The sequence below is a fragment of the Neofelis nebulosa genome, chromosome 9 (genome assembly GCF_028018385.1).
Source record: "Neofelis nebulosa isolate mNeoNeb1 chromosome 9, mNeoNeb1.pri, whole genome shotgun sequence".
NCBI classification, from domain to species: domain Eukaryota; kingdom Metazoa; phylum Chordata; class Mammalia; order Carnivora; family Felidae; genus Neofelis; species Neofelis nebulosa.
The window spans coordinates 140981373-140999961 of record NC_080790.1 but is presented as its reverse complement, the minus strand read 5'-3'; the positions used below and the strand labels follow the sequence as shown (position 1 = coordinate 140999961).

At 62.5% G+C, this 18589-nt stretch overlaps 1 protein-coding gene across 17 annotated transcripts in view; it reads left to right on the top strand.

Moving 5' to 3' along the window:
* KCNQ2 (potassium voltage-gated channel subfamily Q member 2) overlaps positions 1-18589 on the top strand; it is a 52780-nt gene that overhangs the window by 9881 nt on the left and 24310 nt on the right. For all 17 annotated transcript variants that reach the window (XM_058686219.1, XM_058686223.1, XM_058686222.1 and 14 more), the window contains exons 2-8: positions 6886-6976; positions 7648-7774; positions 8190-8365; positions 9106-9231; positions 12073-12183; positions 12889-12984; positions 17550-17644. In XM_058686219.1, the coding sequence (XP_058542202.1) occupies positions 6886-6976; positions 7648-7774; positions 8190-8365; positions 9106-9231; positions 12073-12183; positions 12889-12984; positions 17550-17644 (822 nt within the window). The remainder of the gene's footprint in view (positions 1-6885; positions 6977-7647; positions 7775-8189; positions 8366-9105; positions 9232-12072; positions 12184-12888; positions 12985-17549; positions 17645-18589) is intronic.

Below are 18589 nucleotides of genomic sequence, written 5' to 3'. Positions count from 1 at the left end.
TTCTTGCCTGCATGTCTGAGGCACGTGTGGTTTAACTAGCCGAAAGCTGAATGAATGTGTCCTGGACAGAAAGCAGGTGTTTCAACCCTACCTGAGTGAGGGGCGCCAGCAGCTTCTTAAACCGTTGGGTATGGTCTGTCGTCTTTGCTGATGACAGAAATAATACACGCCCCTTGTGGGGAGCTGGGGAGATACAGTCAAACAGGGGAAGAACGTTTGTGTCACCTGGTTTATTTTCAGGCATCTGTGCCCATCCTATGCGTTTTTTAAACGAGATAAGATTCAGACTTCTCTAATCCTTTTCCACGCTAACGACATATTGTGGTTTCCCTGTGGAATTACATGTGCCTGTTTGGCGAGCACTGGGCTTTGTCTCTGTCATAAGAGCTTCTGGTGCTCCCTAGGTGACAAGGTGGCCCTGTCCCTGACTCCCCTCACCTTGTGCCCTCGGTGGCTTATAGCTTGGGAGGAGACAGTGGCTGTGGGTGCTGGCCTGGAGAATGGACCCCACGCACATGCCTGGGGGAGGACTGGGACCAAGGAGGGGGCATGTTAAAAAGGGGTTCTGCCTGTGGGTGAGCCTCCTGTCACTTGGAGGCATGTGAGTGGAGTCCAAGAAAACACTCACTAGGGATGATTTTAGGGGACCAGTATGCCAGAGCTGTGAGCCGTGGGAGCACAGGGTATGGGCCAGCCCAAGAGCCAGTTGGAGGCTCTTCAGGAAGAGTCTGGGGGAGACTGACCCTGGGGGAGGCAGGCCTGGCTGTCCCATCAACATCAGGGGGCAGTGGGGCAGGGAGGCAGGTCTGTTGGTTCCTGTGCTCATGTAGGGAATGTGGGATGTTTTGTGGGGCGTGGTCCTAACTGATCCCACTGCTGAGCACCTTCTCCCCAAAAGGTGATGTCTTCTCGGCAGATGACAGTTCTGCTGTGTCCTGACCCCAGAGCTCACATCCACAGCAGTGCTGGCTGCCTCAGAGGAACCCTCCTCATCCTGCACGAGGCTCCCCTGTGATTGTATGGATGGGCACGAGTTACCTCCGTCATTTCCTCTGGGGTGTGGCCTTGCTGGAAGTGAGCCACATCTACCCTTTTGTGGGTTCCTGTGTGGCCAGGCTCCTCAGACAGGGCCAAGCCCCTCCTGGTCTCAGGACCCCCATGCTCTGCCTTTGAAAGCTCTCTGGGTCCCTCTAGGACACAGGCCTCCTACCCGTGGGCCCCTTCTTTCCAGTTCTTTCCAGTGGTGTTTAGAGACTGTTCAGGATCCACCACTGAGCCTTGTCTGAATGGGGCCGGGGGCTGCTCTCCAGTTGGATCTGACCTCACGAGGGCCATCTTGGCTGTCATGCGTCTGGATGCACATGCCACCCCTGTGTGTGGGTTCTGACTGTGTACTCGGGGGCCAGCAGAGAGAGCAGGAGAGGAAATGAATGGACTCCTGCTTAGAGGGTACCAGTGTAGGAAGGCTGGGCAGCCTGTCAGAAACCTGAGGACAAGGAGGAGGCAGCCCTATGGCGGATGTGCAAGCAGGAGAGAACTCCAGGCAGTAAGAGGAGTGTGTGCAAAGGCCCTGGGGCAGGGAAGCTGGCTTGCGGAAGCTGAGAACTAGACAAAAGGGGAGCGAAGCACACTTCCTATGGTCTCTGGTGGGGGTGGCAGGTGTTTGCAGTGGGGCACGGTGGACACGGGACACGGGGTGCATCAGATGGAAGAGCCAAGATGAGGTCTTTGGAGGAAGGGAGACACCTAGAAGGGTTCTGACCGGAGGCTGTGAGCCTGGAGGAGGTCACAATCGTCTATGAGAAGGGTGGGGTTGGGGAGGCAGAGAAGACCCAGGGGTGCAAAGTAGAGACTGCGGCGCAGCCCCTGTGTGGGCGGGGTGTGGGGTGGGGGGAGCCCCTCTGGTGTGCTCGCGTGAGCCAGGTGGTAATTACCCCGGTCTCCCAGGATCGAGCAGGAGGCACCTGGGGAAATGGCCTTTATTGTGTGCTGAGCCAGCGGGCTTCCTGCCCGGGCCCCTTGGGTTCAGTCCCTTTACACACCTCCCAGTCCTGGAGCACCTGGCGCTTCACCAGGATGCTGGCTCTCTTGGGGAGGGGGGCAAGGTCTGCAGTGGGCAAAAGGGGGGCTGGGGGCCCCTGTGAACTTGGGGCTTCTGATGGGTGGATGACTAGGGGGCGAGGCTCGGGGAGGGAAGGACATCTGACCTGCATGGCCCCCTGTCCAGAGAGACCTTGGAGGGACCCTGGCCATCCTGGGGTCACTGGCCAGTGGGGGGCTTCAAGGGGTCCCCTGAGAGCACCTTCCTGCCCTGGGTGTTGGGAGAGGAAGGGGCGTTAGTGTGAAAGGTGTGGCTGTGGGGTGGCCACGGGCGCCAGTTGGTGGATGGGTGCAGTGAGGTGGGGGTGGGGTCTGGGCAGGCCAAGGCTGTTTATGGGGGACTCAAGTGCCGGGCCAAGAGCCGGACCTTCTGAGGTCTGGGACTTCCTGAGTTGAGGCATTCGTCGCACCCCCATCACCTCCCCAGCCTCAGGTGCAGGTGGGTGCCACCGAGAAGCCTCCGTTCTCTGATTAGCAGGCTCAGGTGGGCTGGGGGCAGGCCATGCCCACGGGTGAGACTTGGCTCCAGAAGAGGGGTCTCAGGAGTGCGGCCTTGGCCTCCCTCCAACGCTGGCGGGACCTCAAAGTGATTTTTCACATCTGGTTTGCGCCTGGAGCAGCCGTCAGCAGTCCGGGCTCTGTCGCTACTGGAGATTGGAAGTGGCAGCATGTCCTGCAGGCAGAGCAGTTCATTAGGGGCGAAATTAGATTCCGGGCTGTAGCGCCGGCCGCAGTCCTAGCGGACGAGGTGAGCGGGAGGCTCCCGCGGCCCGGCGGCCAGTCTGGGCGGGAGGGCCTGCTTCGGCCTCACACTGGAAGCCAGCCCAGCCCCGGGCCCTGCTGGGCTTCTGGGCCACCCAGCCCCCAGGGGGGCACAGCCTGATGGGGGTGGACATCATTCTGGGGAGAGGGAATTTCTACGGCGGAAGACGGTGCTCAGGCTCGACCCTGAATGGCCACGGTGAGCTGCTTCAGAGCCTCTGTTTTCCCGTCTGTTAAATGGGTGAGAACATTTTCTGCCTTTAGGGCTGTCGTGGGCCTGGTGCATAGTAGACTCACTGTGAATTCTAGCCTGGAGGGGCGGGGCTGGATGTCAGAGACCCTTCCCCACTTGCTGAAGAGCAGCCAGTGGGGGCTGGAGGGACAGTGGTGTGCTGGCAACCTCCTCCGATCCCGGCTGCTCCCTTGTTAGATGGTGATTTCACTAAGTACACAAATGAGATTAACAGCCCCAGCCATCTCCTGAGTTAGTCTTTGGAGGCTGTGACGGGGTCTGGGGTGGGCCTGACCACGGGGGCTTTGCCCTGCCAGTGCCGAGGGACCCTCCCAGTTGGCCCCACAGCAGTGAATCAGGACTGAGGAGCCAGGTGGCAGGGGTTCTGTCTATTTTCCCAGAAAATAAATAATTCCCTGCTGCCAGATGGGGCGAGGGTGTGGGATGGGGAGACGGAAGCAGAAGCGGAGGAGTCTCTCCCTGGAGGTGGGCGCTGCCCCTCTGTCTCAAGTGCAAGGGCAGGCAGAGCACACACGTGCACACACCCGCACAGGTGCACACCCGCACGGGCGTGTGCACACCCACACAGGCGCACACGCCCACAGGGCGCACCCCGTGACGTGCAGGTGTGGCTGCAGGCTGACCGCCAGGGGGGGCCCCTCCGGCCAACGTGATTGCCTCCACTGTCCTCTGCCTCTCCTGTCACCTCGCGTCTGCTCTGGGCCCCTCCCCGCTGTCCATGTGTCAGGACCCCAGCCCTCAGGACCCTGCCGGTCCTCTGCTCAGAGCTCGGGCTGTGGCTCAGATGTCCCTCCTGACGTCTGGCTGCGGTTTCTCCTGCTGCCGGGTGCAGACAGCGTTTGCTGTGGGTCCTGGGGCGCAGCAGCAGGCAGCCAGCGGGGGAGTGCTTCCAGCCAGAGCTGCGTCTCCAGGTGGCCCGCTTCCTCGATGCTCGTGAGCATCATCTGAGGTCCCTTGTCACCCTGGCTCCCCCTCCTTGCCCCCCCATCCCAGCCCCTGGAATCTGGGCTGCTTGAGATACTGGTCTCCTTGGCAACCGCTGCCGGAGAATTCGCGATCGTAACCATTCTCGGGCTGCAGGGAAACCGCCCCATTCTGGCACTGGGGACGCTTCCTCCCTCCTTTCTTTCCCTGCAGCCTGGACGGTTCCCAGGCCGGAGGGCATGAGAAGGCCCTCCCCCACCTGGGCCTTTGGGTGTTGGAGAGACCAGGCTGGGATGAGCCTGTGGGTGGGTAGAGCCACTCACCTGTCCCCATCAAGAGGAGGCAGACCAGCCATCCTGCGCCAGCACAGCACAGATTTCTATCTGAACGTTTCCTCATGAGCCACGTCGGTCCTCGGGGCCTGGAGGGGACGCACTCTGAGCACGTGGCCGTGCCGTGAGGGGCCCCCGCGGTGGTGCTGGTCTTCCCTGTGCACCGTCCCCAACACCTCTCCTAGGGCGAGGGGTGGGAAGAAGGGCCCCTTCCTCCCACAGCTGTCAGGAGCCGGGACTGAGGGTCACGGGGTCGCTGAGGGAAAGGACTGTGGGAACACTGGCCATTTGCAGACCCCTGAGCACCCACAGGAAACTCCAGGTCTGCCCAGGGCCCCAACCGCTACAGCCCAGGGGCCCTGCCACGGGCTGCGGGGCTTTGGTGACTCTCCCCTGTTGCCTTGCGGGAGGCTGGCCCCTCCTCCAGGCTCCCCAGGGCTGGATCCCACTCACGTGTCCCCATCACCAAGGACACTGTGCTCTGGCATCATGAGGCCAGAGGCAGAGCCCCCTACCACCTTTCTGAGACTCAGTGTCCCCCTGTGTAAGGTGGGTATGAGTGTGGATGTGGCAGGGGGCATGGCAGGGCACCCTTGTCACCAAGGTGCCTGCAGATGGCAAGAGGCCTGGAAAGAAGTGTATTCCCCGTTGCTCAGCGGCCTGCAGGGCCCGCTGGGGAGCAAGGGAAGGCTCTGGGATCTGTTGGGGACTCGAGTCCTGGGCCTGGAGGCTGGGCGGGTGGGCGGCCTCTCTCCATGGGGATCTGCTTGTCTTTGCTGCGGGAGTGGGGTGCCCCACGCGGCTGCCTGCCTCCTTCCTCCTCCTCACGGGTGGGCAGGCCCCACCCCTTTCCCCCGTTGTGCAGACCCGCCTGCCGTCTGTGGCCACCTGCTCCGGAACCTCAGAAGCCGTCAGGTTCACTCTGCTCACCTGGTGGCCTAGGAACATTCACCGTGTCTGGCTTCGGGTTTTTCTTCTCCTGTATTGCTGGCGTGGCCCTGGACATCCCAGTCCCTGCCTTCTGGGAAGGGCTCCGCGTCCGTAGAGCACGGCCAGGCCATTCCGGAATGTTCCAAGATGCCAGTCAGAGCTGCCCTCAGGAAGCAGGGCCGGGAGGGCCCGGTTGCTTTGGGACTTGGGCCTTCCCTTTTTACTTCAGGGTAATGTTTTCGTACAGTGTGAGTCTGAGTGTGGACTCTCCGGGTCCCCCCACATGGGTGACAATGGCATCAGGCCCATCGGGCCCCATTCTTCATAGTCTGGTTGGACTTGCCCTCTGCTGAGTCCTGGGACCCCCTGTCGTCCCTTTCTCTGGACCACCCCTTCCCTTCTCCCTTCTTGGCCCCACCAATTCCTTTCTGCCTTTGTGGACACCTTCTCAGGGAAGCCTGCCAGATTTCACGTCTCCCCTGGGCTCTCTGCACCTCTGCCCCGGGCCAAGCTGGGCTGGGTGGCCTCCTTGCCATGGGCTCTCCCGTCACCCAGGCCTCCGGGGTCCTGACCCAGAGCCCTGGAGTCTCCGGGTCCCCCATTCCTGGCAGAGGCACTGTGTGTAAATGCTGCTTCCCCACTGACTGAGTCGGGAAAAAATACCATCAGGCAGAGAATTATGAATAAGTATAAGACACATGAGATAGCTGGATGTTTTTTTTCCAGCGCTCGGTTAATTGAATAAATTGTCTAATGAGCAAAGGAAATTAATTGTGGTTTTGAGATGTGACTGTTTCTTCGCGTGGTTTTGTGTGTGCCAGCGGGCACCGGCTTGGCCTTTGTCATCTGCTGTCCGTGCCTCTGCTCCGGAGTGGGGTGCGCGCCGGGAGCGCCCTCACCAGCCACGCTCCTGGGAGGGTCGTGTGTCTCTGCACGCGGTTGCCCATCTTCGGGGAGCGTGGGCCGGGCTGCCCGAGATGCCCCGGGATCCGGCCGAGGCCCTGACGTCTGGGGGCTGCATGTGCCGGCAGGACGTCCGGCTGGAGGTGGCCGGGGGGCAGGGCTCGTGGCGGACCACGCAGCAGCCTCCCCACTGTGGTCTCTCCCCCTGGCACGTCCCGGGTGGCAGTAACACACGGGAGGGGTATGGTGTGCGGGCCCCCGTCCGGCTTCCCCACACTGTGTGCTTTGTGCCCTCAGACCCCACCCTCAGCCTTTGGACGGACACCCTGGCTGGTGTCAAATGGGGCCTCCTGCTTCCACCTCTCGGGAACCGATGGGTCTTCTGCGTGCCCGCCGGGTGCGGCCCGGACGCGGGTCCGCGGCCAAGGCCCTAGGCCGGTGCTACTTGGAAGATCGGCGGTTTCCGTTTCGGAGCCGAGAAAGGGATGTTACAAACAAGGAGGATGAGTTTCATTGAGGGATGTCCACAGGGTAGCCGGTGTCCCCCCGAGAGCCTGGGGACCGTCTCAAAGCCCGGGGCTGTTGAGGCAGGAGTCCCGGGGGCGCCGTGTGCGTGCGTGCGGCGCGCTTTTCCCTGGCCCCTCTGTGGCGGCCGCTGACACCCTCTGCCTCTGCCCGCAGCTTCCTGCTGGTTTTCTCCTGCCTCGTGCTGTCCGTCTTCTCCACCATCAAGGAGTACGAGAAGAGCTCCGAGGGCGCACTCTATATCTTGGTGAGCCCCCGTGGGTGTGCAGCCACGGAGGCTGTGGTCGCTGGTCCATCCCCATCCCTCCGAGCCTCTGACCACCCCCCTCGCCCCCCGACCTGCTCCTGCGTGAGCCTGGCCTCCCCCGCAGAGACGCCCCCCACCCCCACCGTGGCCCCTGCTCTTCCAGCTCCAGCCTGGTGGACCTGGGCCCCTTCCGGCCTCACCTCCTGACATGAGCCATCTCGCAGTGTCCACCACGACTGTCACAGTGCTCCCACCCACTTCTCCCCACACACGGTCCACCCCGCTGCCCTCCCTGTGTCCCCACAGCATCTGACAGCCACCCCACTTCCCCACCCCTTCCCCCCCTGCTCACTGGAGCCCGAGGGCCCAGGCGCCCCCTGGCCCCGAGGTGTGGGGTGTTTCCTGGCGGGCGTGGGCGTGGGACGGGGGTTGAGAAGCTGACAGCAATTGACAGGCAGGGGCGGGCGCCATGGCAACCACAGAGCGATGTCTCCGTTGCTGTTGGCGACAGAGGGGCCGCTCGAGGAGGCTGATCCGGGTCCAGAGTGTGGGACCCCTCCCACTGACACCGGCCCACACAGGCCGGGCCCCCCGCCCTAACTCCCGCTCAGCCAGGCTGGTCCCAGCCCTGACGCAGGCCCGGGGGTGGCTCAACGCGGCCTCTCCTGCAGGAAATCGTGACCATCGTGGTGTTCGGGGTGGAGTACTTCGTGCGGATCTGGGCGGCCGGCTGCTGCTGCCGGTACCGCGGCTGGAGGGGGCGGCTCAAGTTTGCCCGGAAGCCTTTCTGCGTAATAGGTGAGCGGGGTGCGCGTGTGCACGTGTGTGCACATGTGCGTGTGTGACAGGTGAGTGGGGCATGTGTGTGCGTGTGTGCATGTGTGCATGCAGGCGGGGGCTGCCAGCTCCGGGAAGAGCTGAGTGTGTGTGGGCACGGGAGGCGGGCTGAGGCTGAAGCTGAGGACTGGCTCCTTCTGGAAGTTTCTCCCACCTGCCCTCTTGGCATCCGAGCCTGTGGTGAGCTCGGCCTGGTGGCGGGAGGAGGGGACAGGTGGCAGGACAGCAGCCGTGCCGGGCAAGGCTGGACTAGGTGGACGGCCGTGGCGTCCCCGTGCTGCCACTCGTCCACGTGGCTGGGGGCCCCGCCCTCATCTGCACCAGGCACGGAGGTGCAGGGGGCCGGCCCCGCCTCGAGCCGCGACGTCCCCCGCAGACATCATGGTGCTCATCGCCTCCATCGCCGTGCTGGCCGCTGGCTCCCAGGGCAACGTGTTCGCCACGTCGGCTCTCCGGAGCCTGCGCTTCCTACAGATCCTCAGGATGATCCGTATGGACCGGCGCGGCGGCACCTGGAAGCTGCTGGGCTCCGTGGTCTACGCCCACAGCAAGGTGAGCGCTGGCGCGGGGTCACAAGCCCTGGGGAACGGAGCCCAGGGGGCGGGTCAGCTGGGAACCAGCCCATCCCCTCTTCTGGGGGCGTCTTTCCATGACCCGGTCCATCTGGTCGTCTCTCTCCAGAGCGGCTGTTCTGCGGCTCGCTCTGTGCTTGGTGGGTGAGCCTGGGTCTGTGCCGCCCGGGCTCACAGCAGCTGCCCTGAGGTGCCCCTGCCCCACGTCCTGGCAGGAGCCCAGCCCTGTGTCCCAGGCAGCCCCCACGAGGCCCACACCGCACCCCGCCAGCCCAAATGGCCTCCTTTCCTGTCCTTGTCTGAGTCCTGAGGCTGGACGGGGAGGGGGTCTGTCCCCAAGGAGGGCAGCCAGTGGGCAGTCGGGCTGCCTGCTCCAGGTGTGGGGAGGTGGGACAGGTTCTCAGCAGTCCCAGATCTGCAGCGGGAATGCCTCAGGATTGTGGGGGTGCTCCCCATACCTGGTGGACGGGGTGAGCTGGGCTGTACTGAGCGGCCGTCCTCTGGGTTTGTGTGAGCAGGTGCAGGGGCCACGTGGCACGGGGACCACACAGCCAGGACCACACACAGCATCCCTCCCACCCCCGCAGCGGCCCTGTGCTAAGGGCCATGCGGCCAAGCGGGTGCTGGCCTGGGCTGCCGAGGGCTCTGTGGGGACAGAGAGCTGGATTGGGCGTGGTGCCTGCTGGGGCCAGGGAGCCGGGACGTGACCCTCTCTTTCAGGAGCTGGTGACTGCCTGGTACATCGGCTTCCTCTGCCTCATCCTGGCCTCGTTTCTGGTGTACTTGGCAGAGAAGGGCGAGAACGATCACTTTGATACCTACGCTGATGCCCTCTGGTGGGGCCTGGTGAGTCCTGGCAGCTGGGGTCATCGTCCTTCACTGGGGACCCGCTTGCTTGGCACCGCCTTCCTAGGGGGCCCTCCTCCTGCCTGCTGTCCCCCACCCCACCTCCAGGATGTGCCCCCTGCCCCCAGGGCATGGCAGAGTCACAGGGGCTCTCTGGCTGCAGAGGTCTCTCTGGGGCTGGGCAGTGGGCGGAGAGGCCCTGCCTGGTCACCCACCTTCCTTACTGGCCACCGGTGTGTGAGGCCTCTGTGCTGGAGGGAGGAGGGGACAGCCCTTCTGTCACACGGAGAGTCTGGAAAAGCGAAATCGAGCCCCTGGCCCTCCTGGGCCTCACCTTCCGGGCTGCCCGTCAGGGCAGGCAGAGAGTCTGTGGGCCCACAGCCCCTGCTCACGGCCACCCAGCTCCCAGGGCCCCGGAGCGCCCCTCCCCTGTCACCCGCCTCTTCCTGGGCCAGCCTCTGAAGGGTCCCTCCCACCCTGCGTGGGGTAGCCTTGTGTCTGTGGCCCTGCCCTGTGGGCTTCATCCCCATTAGCTAGATGGAGCCTGGCCTGGCTCCTTGCCCAAAACCACGGATGGATGTCCCCAGGCAGGGTGCTGGAATGCCCCGAGGGTGCGGGGCGCTTGGCCTGGGGATGTGTGGCCGGTCCTGGGACCCCAGGCCCCCTTCCACAAATGCTGGCTGCGTGGCCTTGGGCAGATACTTCAGATCCAGTGGCGAAAGGAATATGTAGCTTTTACACGCATCTCAGTGAGAACGCACTTTATCCAGAATCATCTTATCGATTGCCGTGCAGCCTGGAGTCTGTGTGCTGTGCCCTAGCCGAGCGGGAAGGAGCGGGGTGGGCCGTGGGCCAGTCGCCGGTGACCAGGCTTGCCCTGCCCCAGGCCTTGTTCGTGGGCCATGGCCTTCCCATCTTGAAGAACGGAACCGAAACGGCTACTTAAGTGTTTTATCCAAGTAGTACTTAAACATGATGAATAGTGTGTGCGTGTTAGAGTGACCACGCAGTTCCCCGCACTCCCTCCTCGCCCTCTGGGCAGAGCTCCTGTGGCTTTTCTTGGGGTTTGCCTCCATGCTCCCAACAATATGCTGACGCTGCTGTTTCCGGATTTAAACTTCAGACGTGAATTATTCACTCTGTGCTGTGATAGAATGAGGTGGTGCCCCGTCCCCTGTGCTCGTCATTCTTGGAAAACGTCCAGCCTGAGCCTCCCCTTTCTTCTGCCCTGTAGGCCTGCGCGGCTGTGGGGGACCCTCGCGGGGGTTGAGGAGTCTCCGCAGCTCGTCCCGCCCAGGCCCGCCCCGATGCCCCCCTCAAATCTGCCCTCATTTTGGAGGAGCAGGCCGATGGCTTTCTGAGAGTTTTCTCAGACCCGGGCGTCTGCGAGGTCCCACTCCCACGCCCTCCCGGCTGCCGGGAGCCACACTTCCAGGATCCTCTCCCACGTGTTTCTGGAATGTGGCTGGGTGGGGGGGTCCTCCTGTGCACGTGAGCTACCTCGTTGCCCTCCCTCCGGGCCCAACAGGCCTCAGGATGTGTCCTCTTATCTCTGTCTCCTCACCCCTTGTCTGGCCCCGAGGAGGCGTCTGCAGCCGTACATCTCCGCCTGCTTGATTTTAATTTAATTTTCAAGATTCCTTTGTCATATGGATGTGATTTCTTCTCTCTGTGTGAGGACCAAGGTGTCCGGCCACAGAGTGGCCCCGTGGACTCCGGGCTTCTTCCCGCCTCCTGACCCTGAGCCCCTCCTCCGGGTCCTACCCTTGCTCTCCGGGCTTCTTTGCACAACTTTGGCATTTTTTGCAGAGAGTGGTGGTTTGAAGCGTCTCCTGTCTTTAAAATACGCTTAGTTTATGTTAAAAATCTTGACTGTAATCCTCACAAGAGGTGAAGATTCTACCAGGGAAGCTTTATGGTGAGAAGTGGGTCTCCTTCCTGCCCACACCCACTCCTGGCTGCCCTTCCTCATTACCTGTGACTTTCCAGAACTTTCTGCGCTGGCGGGAATGGGGACGGTGGCCCCTCGCCTGGGCCTGTTTCTTGCTGTATGTAAACAGGCCCTGAAGGTCCTACCCCCGGGGCCTCCATTTACCCAGGGCGTCTCCCAGACTCATGGCAGGCCCTGTGCGGCACCCGGGGACAGCTTCCAGGGGCTGCAGGTGGGTGGTGACAGGTGCCCCTGTCCCCAACAGCGTGAGCCCATCCCCACTGGCAAGTCTGCTAGGGGCCACCTGGGGCTTGCTCCACGGGCAGCAGGCCCTCCTGTGTGCCCAAGCACCCCTCTGCGTGGGCGCTGCTCTCCCCGCTGTACAACAGGGCAGCTTGCGCTCCGGCCACACCTCTGGGGACCCTTCCCATTCTGGCCTTATGTCACCTCCACACGTCCCACCACACGGTCCCCATCCTGTCCCCGTCATCTGTCCCCCGGGGCTCCTGCTCAGCACCGTTCCTGTCCAGCCCCTGACTCTGCACTTCCTGGCTGCTGCCTGGCCTTGAGCCCAGAGCTGCCCCCGCCTCCGTCCTGGGGGAGGCCGCTTGACGGGTTCTTCTGCCCTCACGCGTGTGAAATGGTAACACAGGCTTCCGGTGACCCCCACATCCTGCCCTGGCACGTAGGGCAAGACAAAGGATCCGGAGAGTTCTGATGTGGTTGTTGCAGGGGGGGAAGGATGGTGATGGGGAGGGTGGTCCCCATGCCTGTCCAGTTCACCCCGAACGGTGTGGGAGGTCGCTGCGTGTAAGACTCCCGGGGGCTTTGGAAGTGTCCAGCTCAGGGTTGCAGGTGTCCACGGCGGTCACTGCCAAGCTGGCCGAGTGACTGGCCTTGCCGCCCTACAGATCACTCTGACGACCATTGGTTATGGGGACAAGTACCCCCAGACCTGGAACGGGAGGCTCCTGGCTGCAACATTCACCCTCATTGGCGTCTCCTTCTTTGCTCTTCCTGCGGTAAGTCCTGTGGCCCCTCTTGCCTTGGCGAGCCCCCGGGTGGCCACACGCAGCTTGGGGCACCTGTCCACTTGGGGTCCCTAGGACGGGAGCGTGGCTGCCAGCAGGGTCCCTGGCACCCCAGGAGTCGCAGGCAGCAGGTATGGTGCAAGGACACCCTTTCCCGGGCTGTGCAGGCAGGGTGCGGGTGGCTTCTGTGAGCCTCCGTGGGAGCACACTGACCGTCCTCCAGCTGTGGCTTCAGACCCTGCATCTGTGGTCACTGTCAGCCCCTCCCAGCCCTATGGGATTGACCAGTAGGGTCCCTGTGAGCCAGAGCAGTGCTTAGTGGTGATGAGGCTGCCTTGTCAGATCTCCGGGGGTGGGGGTGGGGGGGGTGTTTCTGGTGTCACCTACAGCTGGACAGGTCAGAGGGGTGGCTGGTGGGGACACAGCTGTCTCAGGTGGCTGCCACCCAGAGCTTGGGCTGCACTTGCTTCAGTGCAGGCCAACCGGGAGGGAGGGTAATCTGTGGGCCCGGCCCTCTCCTGCAAGGTGGAGGTTTTCCTTTACCCTAAATCCGAGTGTTTCTCCCCAGCATGGTCCCCAGGTGATGGGCAACTGAGGAGGAGGGAAAGCAGAGCCAGCGAGGCCCCGGGGTGTGCAGGCTGGGGCGGGGGTGGGGCTGTGGTCCCCAGCACGTGGTCTGACCCTGATGATCTGCAGGGCATTTTGGGATCTGGCTTTGCTCTGAAAGTTCAAGAGCAGCACCGGCAGAAGCACTTTGAGAAGAGGCGGAACCCTGCAGCGGGCCTGATCCAGGTGAGTCCAGGTGGCCCCACATGGGATTCCCGGGGCGCTCCTGGCACGGCCCTGCTAAGGGGGGGCCACCTTGGCCCCTGTGTCTCCCCTGCCCCGGCGACGTGCACGGCCCTTGTTCCTTTGCAGGAACGTGTTGGGCACGGAAGCCAGGTGCAGACGCCTAAGGCTGCAGTACCTGTAGTGACACCCAGGGGGGCGGTGGGGGGGGGGGGAGTGGGTGGCCGTTGTCCTGCGTGGGCCCCGGGCCCTAGACCAGGCGGTCACAGGTACCCCTGACGTGCCGCTCACGGGGCCCCTGCCGGGCAGGTGTGGCGTCTCAGCTTTGCTGCCCGCGCTCACACAGCCCGCCCCACTGCTGGGGACACAGGGGCCCCTCGGGATCTAGCAGTGCCTCCCGAGCCTGAGCAGCAGGCTGCCCGAGGGGCCCCTCCAAAGCCCATGGGCGCCGGCGGACCTGGGGAGCCGCGGTCTTCCCTGGGGACAGCCTCCTGCGCATGCGTGCGGCGTGTGAGTGTGTACAGGTGGCGTGCGCGTGCGCGTACTGCATGCGTGCGAGCGCGCGTGCGTGTGTGCGCGTGCGCGTTTACCTTTCACCATAAAAGCTGCAAGTGGCTATTTTTCAAATGCGAAAGAGCATGAGGGACAAGGGCCACGGCCTCACCGCGCACGTGCACGTGGGGCCGAGGTGTGAGGCCCTCTCAGCAGCCGCACGCTTGTCCCGCTTCCCCCCGTGAGTGTCCTGCGTGCCTGTCCCCCGTCAGGACTCAGGCAGCTCAGGGGCGAGGCTCGGGTGTCCACCCGGTGGACGGACACTGAGCTTGTGGGCGGGGCTGCAGGGAGTCCCGGTGCACGAGTGGCGCGCGGTCACGGGCGATGCCTCGGGGGACTGCGTCTCCTCGGGGATCCTTCTTTGGAGGCAGGTGGTGGGACCGCAGCCCCGCTGCTCGGGATTACAGGCTGGGACAGCTGCACAGCTGCGTAGCTGGTCACCTGGCTGCGATTCCCGGCGCCCAGACGGGAACAGACCAGCGGGGGAAGCCCCAGCAGAGGCCCGGGCCCTCTATGCTCTGGAAGTCTCCAATGGTCTGTGTCCTTCTGGCAGCTAAGGTGCCCGGGCTGGTATCCACCCCATTGCCTTTGCACGTGGTCCACAGTTTGCCAGAGTGCCCCCCCACCGCCAAGGGAATGGACATCCTCCCTCGGATGGCCCGGGACAGGCTCTGAATAGCAGTGGGACAGGGAGGGGAGGCATCCCCTGCCCTGTGCTGAGGTCCCCACAGGTGGGCAAGGTGCTCTGGTGTTCTCTGTGAATCCGGGTTGAGGGTGGGCCCAGATGGGGGCCTGGAGAGGGAGGGGCAGGAGGGACAGGACCCAGAGAGGGAGGGAGGGGAGGGCAGAAGGAGATGCCCCAGGCTTTGCTAGGAGCGTCCAGGAGGGTGGAGAGGTTGAGAGGAGGTTTGGAGTGTGGGGTTTGGGAAGCCGGTCGGCCCTGAAGGGCAGGTGTGCACAGCGGCTGGCCAGAGGCCTGGAGTGGAGGGGTGAGGCCCTGGCTGGACGCAGAGGTGCAGGAGAGGAGATGCGTGTGCAGAGGATACCGGGCCCTGAACATCACAGGCAGGGAAGGGGGCAACATGGGGGCCCCGAGCCGTGGAGAGCCTGTTGGGGAGTCCCCGGGGCCGGTGGGCAGGTGATGGGGAGGCACCGCTCAGACTACAGGTGCAGGGGTCCGGAGCCTCTCTCTCAAGACCCCATGTTCGAGTCGAGGGTTTGGATTAAAGCTTAGGGACCAGGGAGGTCACTGGACGTGGCGGGAGACAGAATTCCGGCACCTCATTTCTGTGCTAAAGGCACACAGATTAGCAAACCTGTCCGGATCCTGTTTTGGGGACTCAGGAGCTAAATCAGAATTTTACAACAACCAGGGGAGGGGGTGCTTGTGAGCACAGGACTGTGGGCTGTGTGTGGGGTTAAAGGCACCTGCCTGCCCCTGCCCTCCGCCCTGGGGAGTCCCTGGCGTGGCCTTGTTCCAGAAGGTCAGCACAGGGCTTTGCCTGTGTTTTGTCCGCCTGGAGACCTCAGAGCTGGAGCGGCCCTGGGGCTGTGAGCGTTGGTAAGAAGGTAACCGCGGGGTAAATGTCAAAGCCGGCCGTGGTGTGCTTTTGACTTGTGACTCGTCTTTTGTTTCTTCATGTGATTTAAAAGGCAGACGTATAGGGCAGTGATCACAGATCCGTTTTTCTGGTGTGCAGCGTGTAGAGATGTAAGGGGCACAACACCAGGGGGTGGAGGAGGGGCAAGGGGTGGAGGAGAGGCAGGGAGTGGAGGAGGGGCGTGCGCCGTGGCAGCTAAGCTGGTTCAGACTAGATGCTTCTGTGAGACGCTCACCGTGAGGCACACGGTCGCCATTAAGAAAACAATTTCTAAAAATTCCGAAGAGGCTCAAGATAACGTAGCAGAAAAAGCGAGCACCGAAGGCAGAAACGAGGCGCTGGGAGCACGCACACACAGAGGGCTCTGTCCGTGATCACTTTGCACGTAAGTGCACCCCCCTCTCCCGCTTGAAAGGCAGCAGTTGAGAGAACGGATTTGAGATGGGCCTGGCGGTGTGCTGTCTGTGGAGACTCCTTAGACCCAAGGACAGCGACAGGCTGAAAAGTGCAGCAACGAAGACAGGAACCCCTCAGGGAACGGTGGCCCGAAGGGGGAGCTGGGAGGGCTGTGGTCGGGTCAGACAAACCACACTAAGGCAAACACTGTTAAGAGAGACCCAGGAGGCGATGACACATTGACAAGAGTCCGACTGTAGGGACGGGGGTAGACGTGTCCACGCTGGGGGCAGAACCCCAGAGTATGTGCAGCCAACGCCTGACAGAATTACAGGGCGACCTAGATGCTTGTATAATAGCTGGAGATGTCAGCACCACCCCCACCCCCCATCCTGGGTACAAGGACGCAGGATGTACAGGACCTGCAAATACCCACAGGGCAGCCCCCCACAGCCTGTCAGCCCCACGGGAGTGTTCCCCAGGATAGACCACGTTTTAGGCCCCCAAACAATCCCCCAAACTATGATGTTGCAAACCTCCAACGGGAGAGAATGTCTCTGCAACAAATGGTGTTGGGACTGCTGAAGATCCAGTTTTAAGAGTGAAGTTTTGCTTTCATGCAGAATTTACTCAAAATGGGTCAAAACCTAAATTTGAGAGCCAAAACTATACAGTCCTTACAAGAAAATAGGTGTAGAGTTCCATGGCTTTGGTTTCTCAGATCTGATACCTGAAGCACAAGCAGAAGAGAAAAACCCATGGGAATTTATCAAAGTGAAAACCTTTTGTGCATCAAAGGACACTGTAGAGAGAGTGAGAAGCCAACCCACAGAATGGGAGAAAGTATTTGCAAATCCTGTGTCTGGTAAGATTCTGGTATCCAGAATCCGTAAGGGGCTCCAGCAATTGAACAACAAAAAGACAAACCAATTAGGAGATGAATTCGGACAGACGTGGCTCCAGAGAAGATGTCGAGGCGGCTAGTCGGCACGTGAAAAGATGCTCCACGTCATTCATGAGAGAAACGCGAGTCAGAAGCGCCTCAGGCGGTGGGAATGTGGTGGGATCGGGAGGCTGGCGCATTGCTGGTGGCGGGTGCAGGGGTGCGGCCCCTTGAGAACCCTGGGTGGTGCCTCAGAGGGGTAAGTGCTGCCTTACGTCACAGCAACCCCCCCCAGGTGTGTACCCAAAAGAACTGAACACAGATGTCCAACCAACAACTTTTCCACAAACATTTGCTCCTGGGGGATTCACAGCAGCCAGAAAGTGGAAACGACTCGACTCGAATGTCCGCGAACAGACGAACAAAATGCGGTGTTTCCGTGCCGTCGAACGTTATTCGATCATTAGAACAGAACGCTAACGCTCACTACGACGTGCACGGGCCTTGAAACCTTCGTGAAAACAGCCGGTCACAAAAGGCCACGTGTTGTGTGGTTGTGTCCAGGACAGGGACGCCGTAGAGACGGGTGCAGGTGATGCCCGACGCCCCCGCGCTGGGGCGTGTTCCCCTTTGGGGGGATGCGAGTGTGGAGCTGGATGGGGGTGGTTGCACGGCAGTGTGAGTGGACCTGTTGCCCCCGGATTGCGCGCTTTGAGACGGCGGACCGTGTGCTCTGTGTGTTTCGCCACAATTGGAAGGAAAGGGAACGGGAGCCCAGGCCGGCTGTGTGGCTGAGGCTGGGCCACTGCACTGGGGAGGGTCCGGTTGTGTGTCCCTGGCTCTGCCCCTGCCCCCCGGCTCCTGAGCCACCCCCCCGCCCGCACCCAGGGTGGTGTCCCCATCAGGCTCGGGGAGTGCAGGAGCGGCCGCCGTGGCAGGTCCCAACCGCCAAGGGTCGGGTGAGGCGGACGACGAAAGGCTCGCTGTGGACGGGCTGCGAGCGTGACCTGTGGTGGCGTGTGCCCCTCCTCCCGGGGGTAAACTGAGGCGGGGGTGGGGCCGGACGGGGCCCGGGCAGGGGCGAGGCCCTCAGGGGCGTGGGCATGGTCTGACCCTCGCCCGCTTCCCGTCCGCAGTCCGCCTGGAGGTTCTATGCCACCAACCTGTCTCGCACAGACCTGCACTCGACGTGGCAGTACTATGAACGCACGGTGACCGTGCCCATGTACAGGTACCGCCTGCCCGCCGGGACCCCGCCCCACGGCACACCGCCTGCTTGTCATCGTGTCTGTTCTGAAGCCCCATTTTTTGGTTGTTCATTATTTTAATTGAGTTCTCCTTTTTTTTTTAAACAACGTGTATACTTTCCACGGAGTTCTGTGTGTGATTTATTTCGCAGCATTAATTTTGTTCTTTGTTTTATAGCTCGTGGCTCTTACTTTCCACCTCCACCCACCCTTTGCTTCCCTTCCTTGCTGTGGGTCACGTTATGTTGTGAGCATCGTGAAGACAGGCCCCTCCCGAGAACTCGCGGAGGCCCGCGGCCCGGCGTAGTGCCCGCCAGGGCGGGCCCCGGAGCTTTGGAAGTGAAGGGTAACCTCTGTCCTTCAGTGAGGACCAGGGTCTCTGTGTGGGGGAGGGGCCACGTCGAGGCTGTAGGAGCAGGAGTCCCCAACAGCACAGAGCACACAGACGCTTGAGGGCGCCCTCGGGTGGGACAGAAGGGCCGGAAGCCCGCGCTGGGGGCACTTGGTGGAGGCAGCGTGGTCACCAGCAGGTGGCAGTCCCCGGCCACCCCCAGGATTTGTCTGTGCTGGACTCTGGCTTAGAACAAGGTCTGAGACGAGGGGGGCTGGGGACCCTCGGGGCAGACACTGCCCTGCAGGCCCATCCTTGCCTGGGGCGGGGTGCGGGGGCGAAGCTGAGCCCGGGGGCGTCCGAGCCCCTGGATGTCCCCTACCTGTACCTACTGGTGTCCAGCCAGGAGCCCTCACCGGAGGAGTGGCCTGGGCTGCCAGAGCGGGTTGGGGCTCTGGGCTGGGACGACGTCCCCCTGGGGATCCTGAGGTAGCGATGTCCAGGCAGGGTACGACCGCCCCGCTCTGTCACCTGGGCAGAGGCCGCGGCCCCGCCCCTCCTTCAGCAGCCACGGTGGCGGGCACTCTCTGGAACGTCC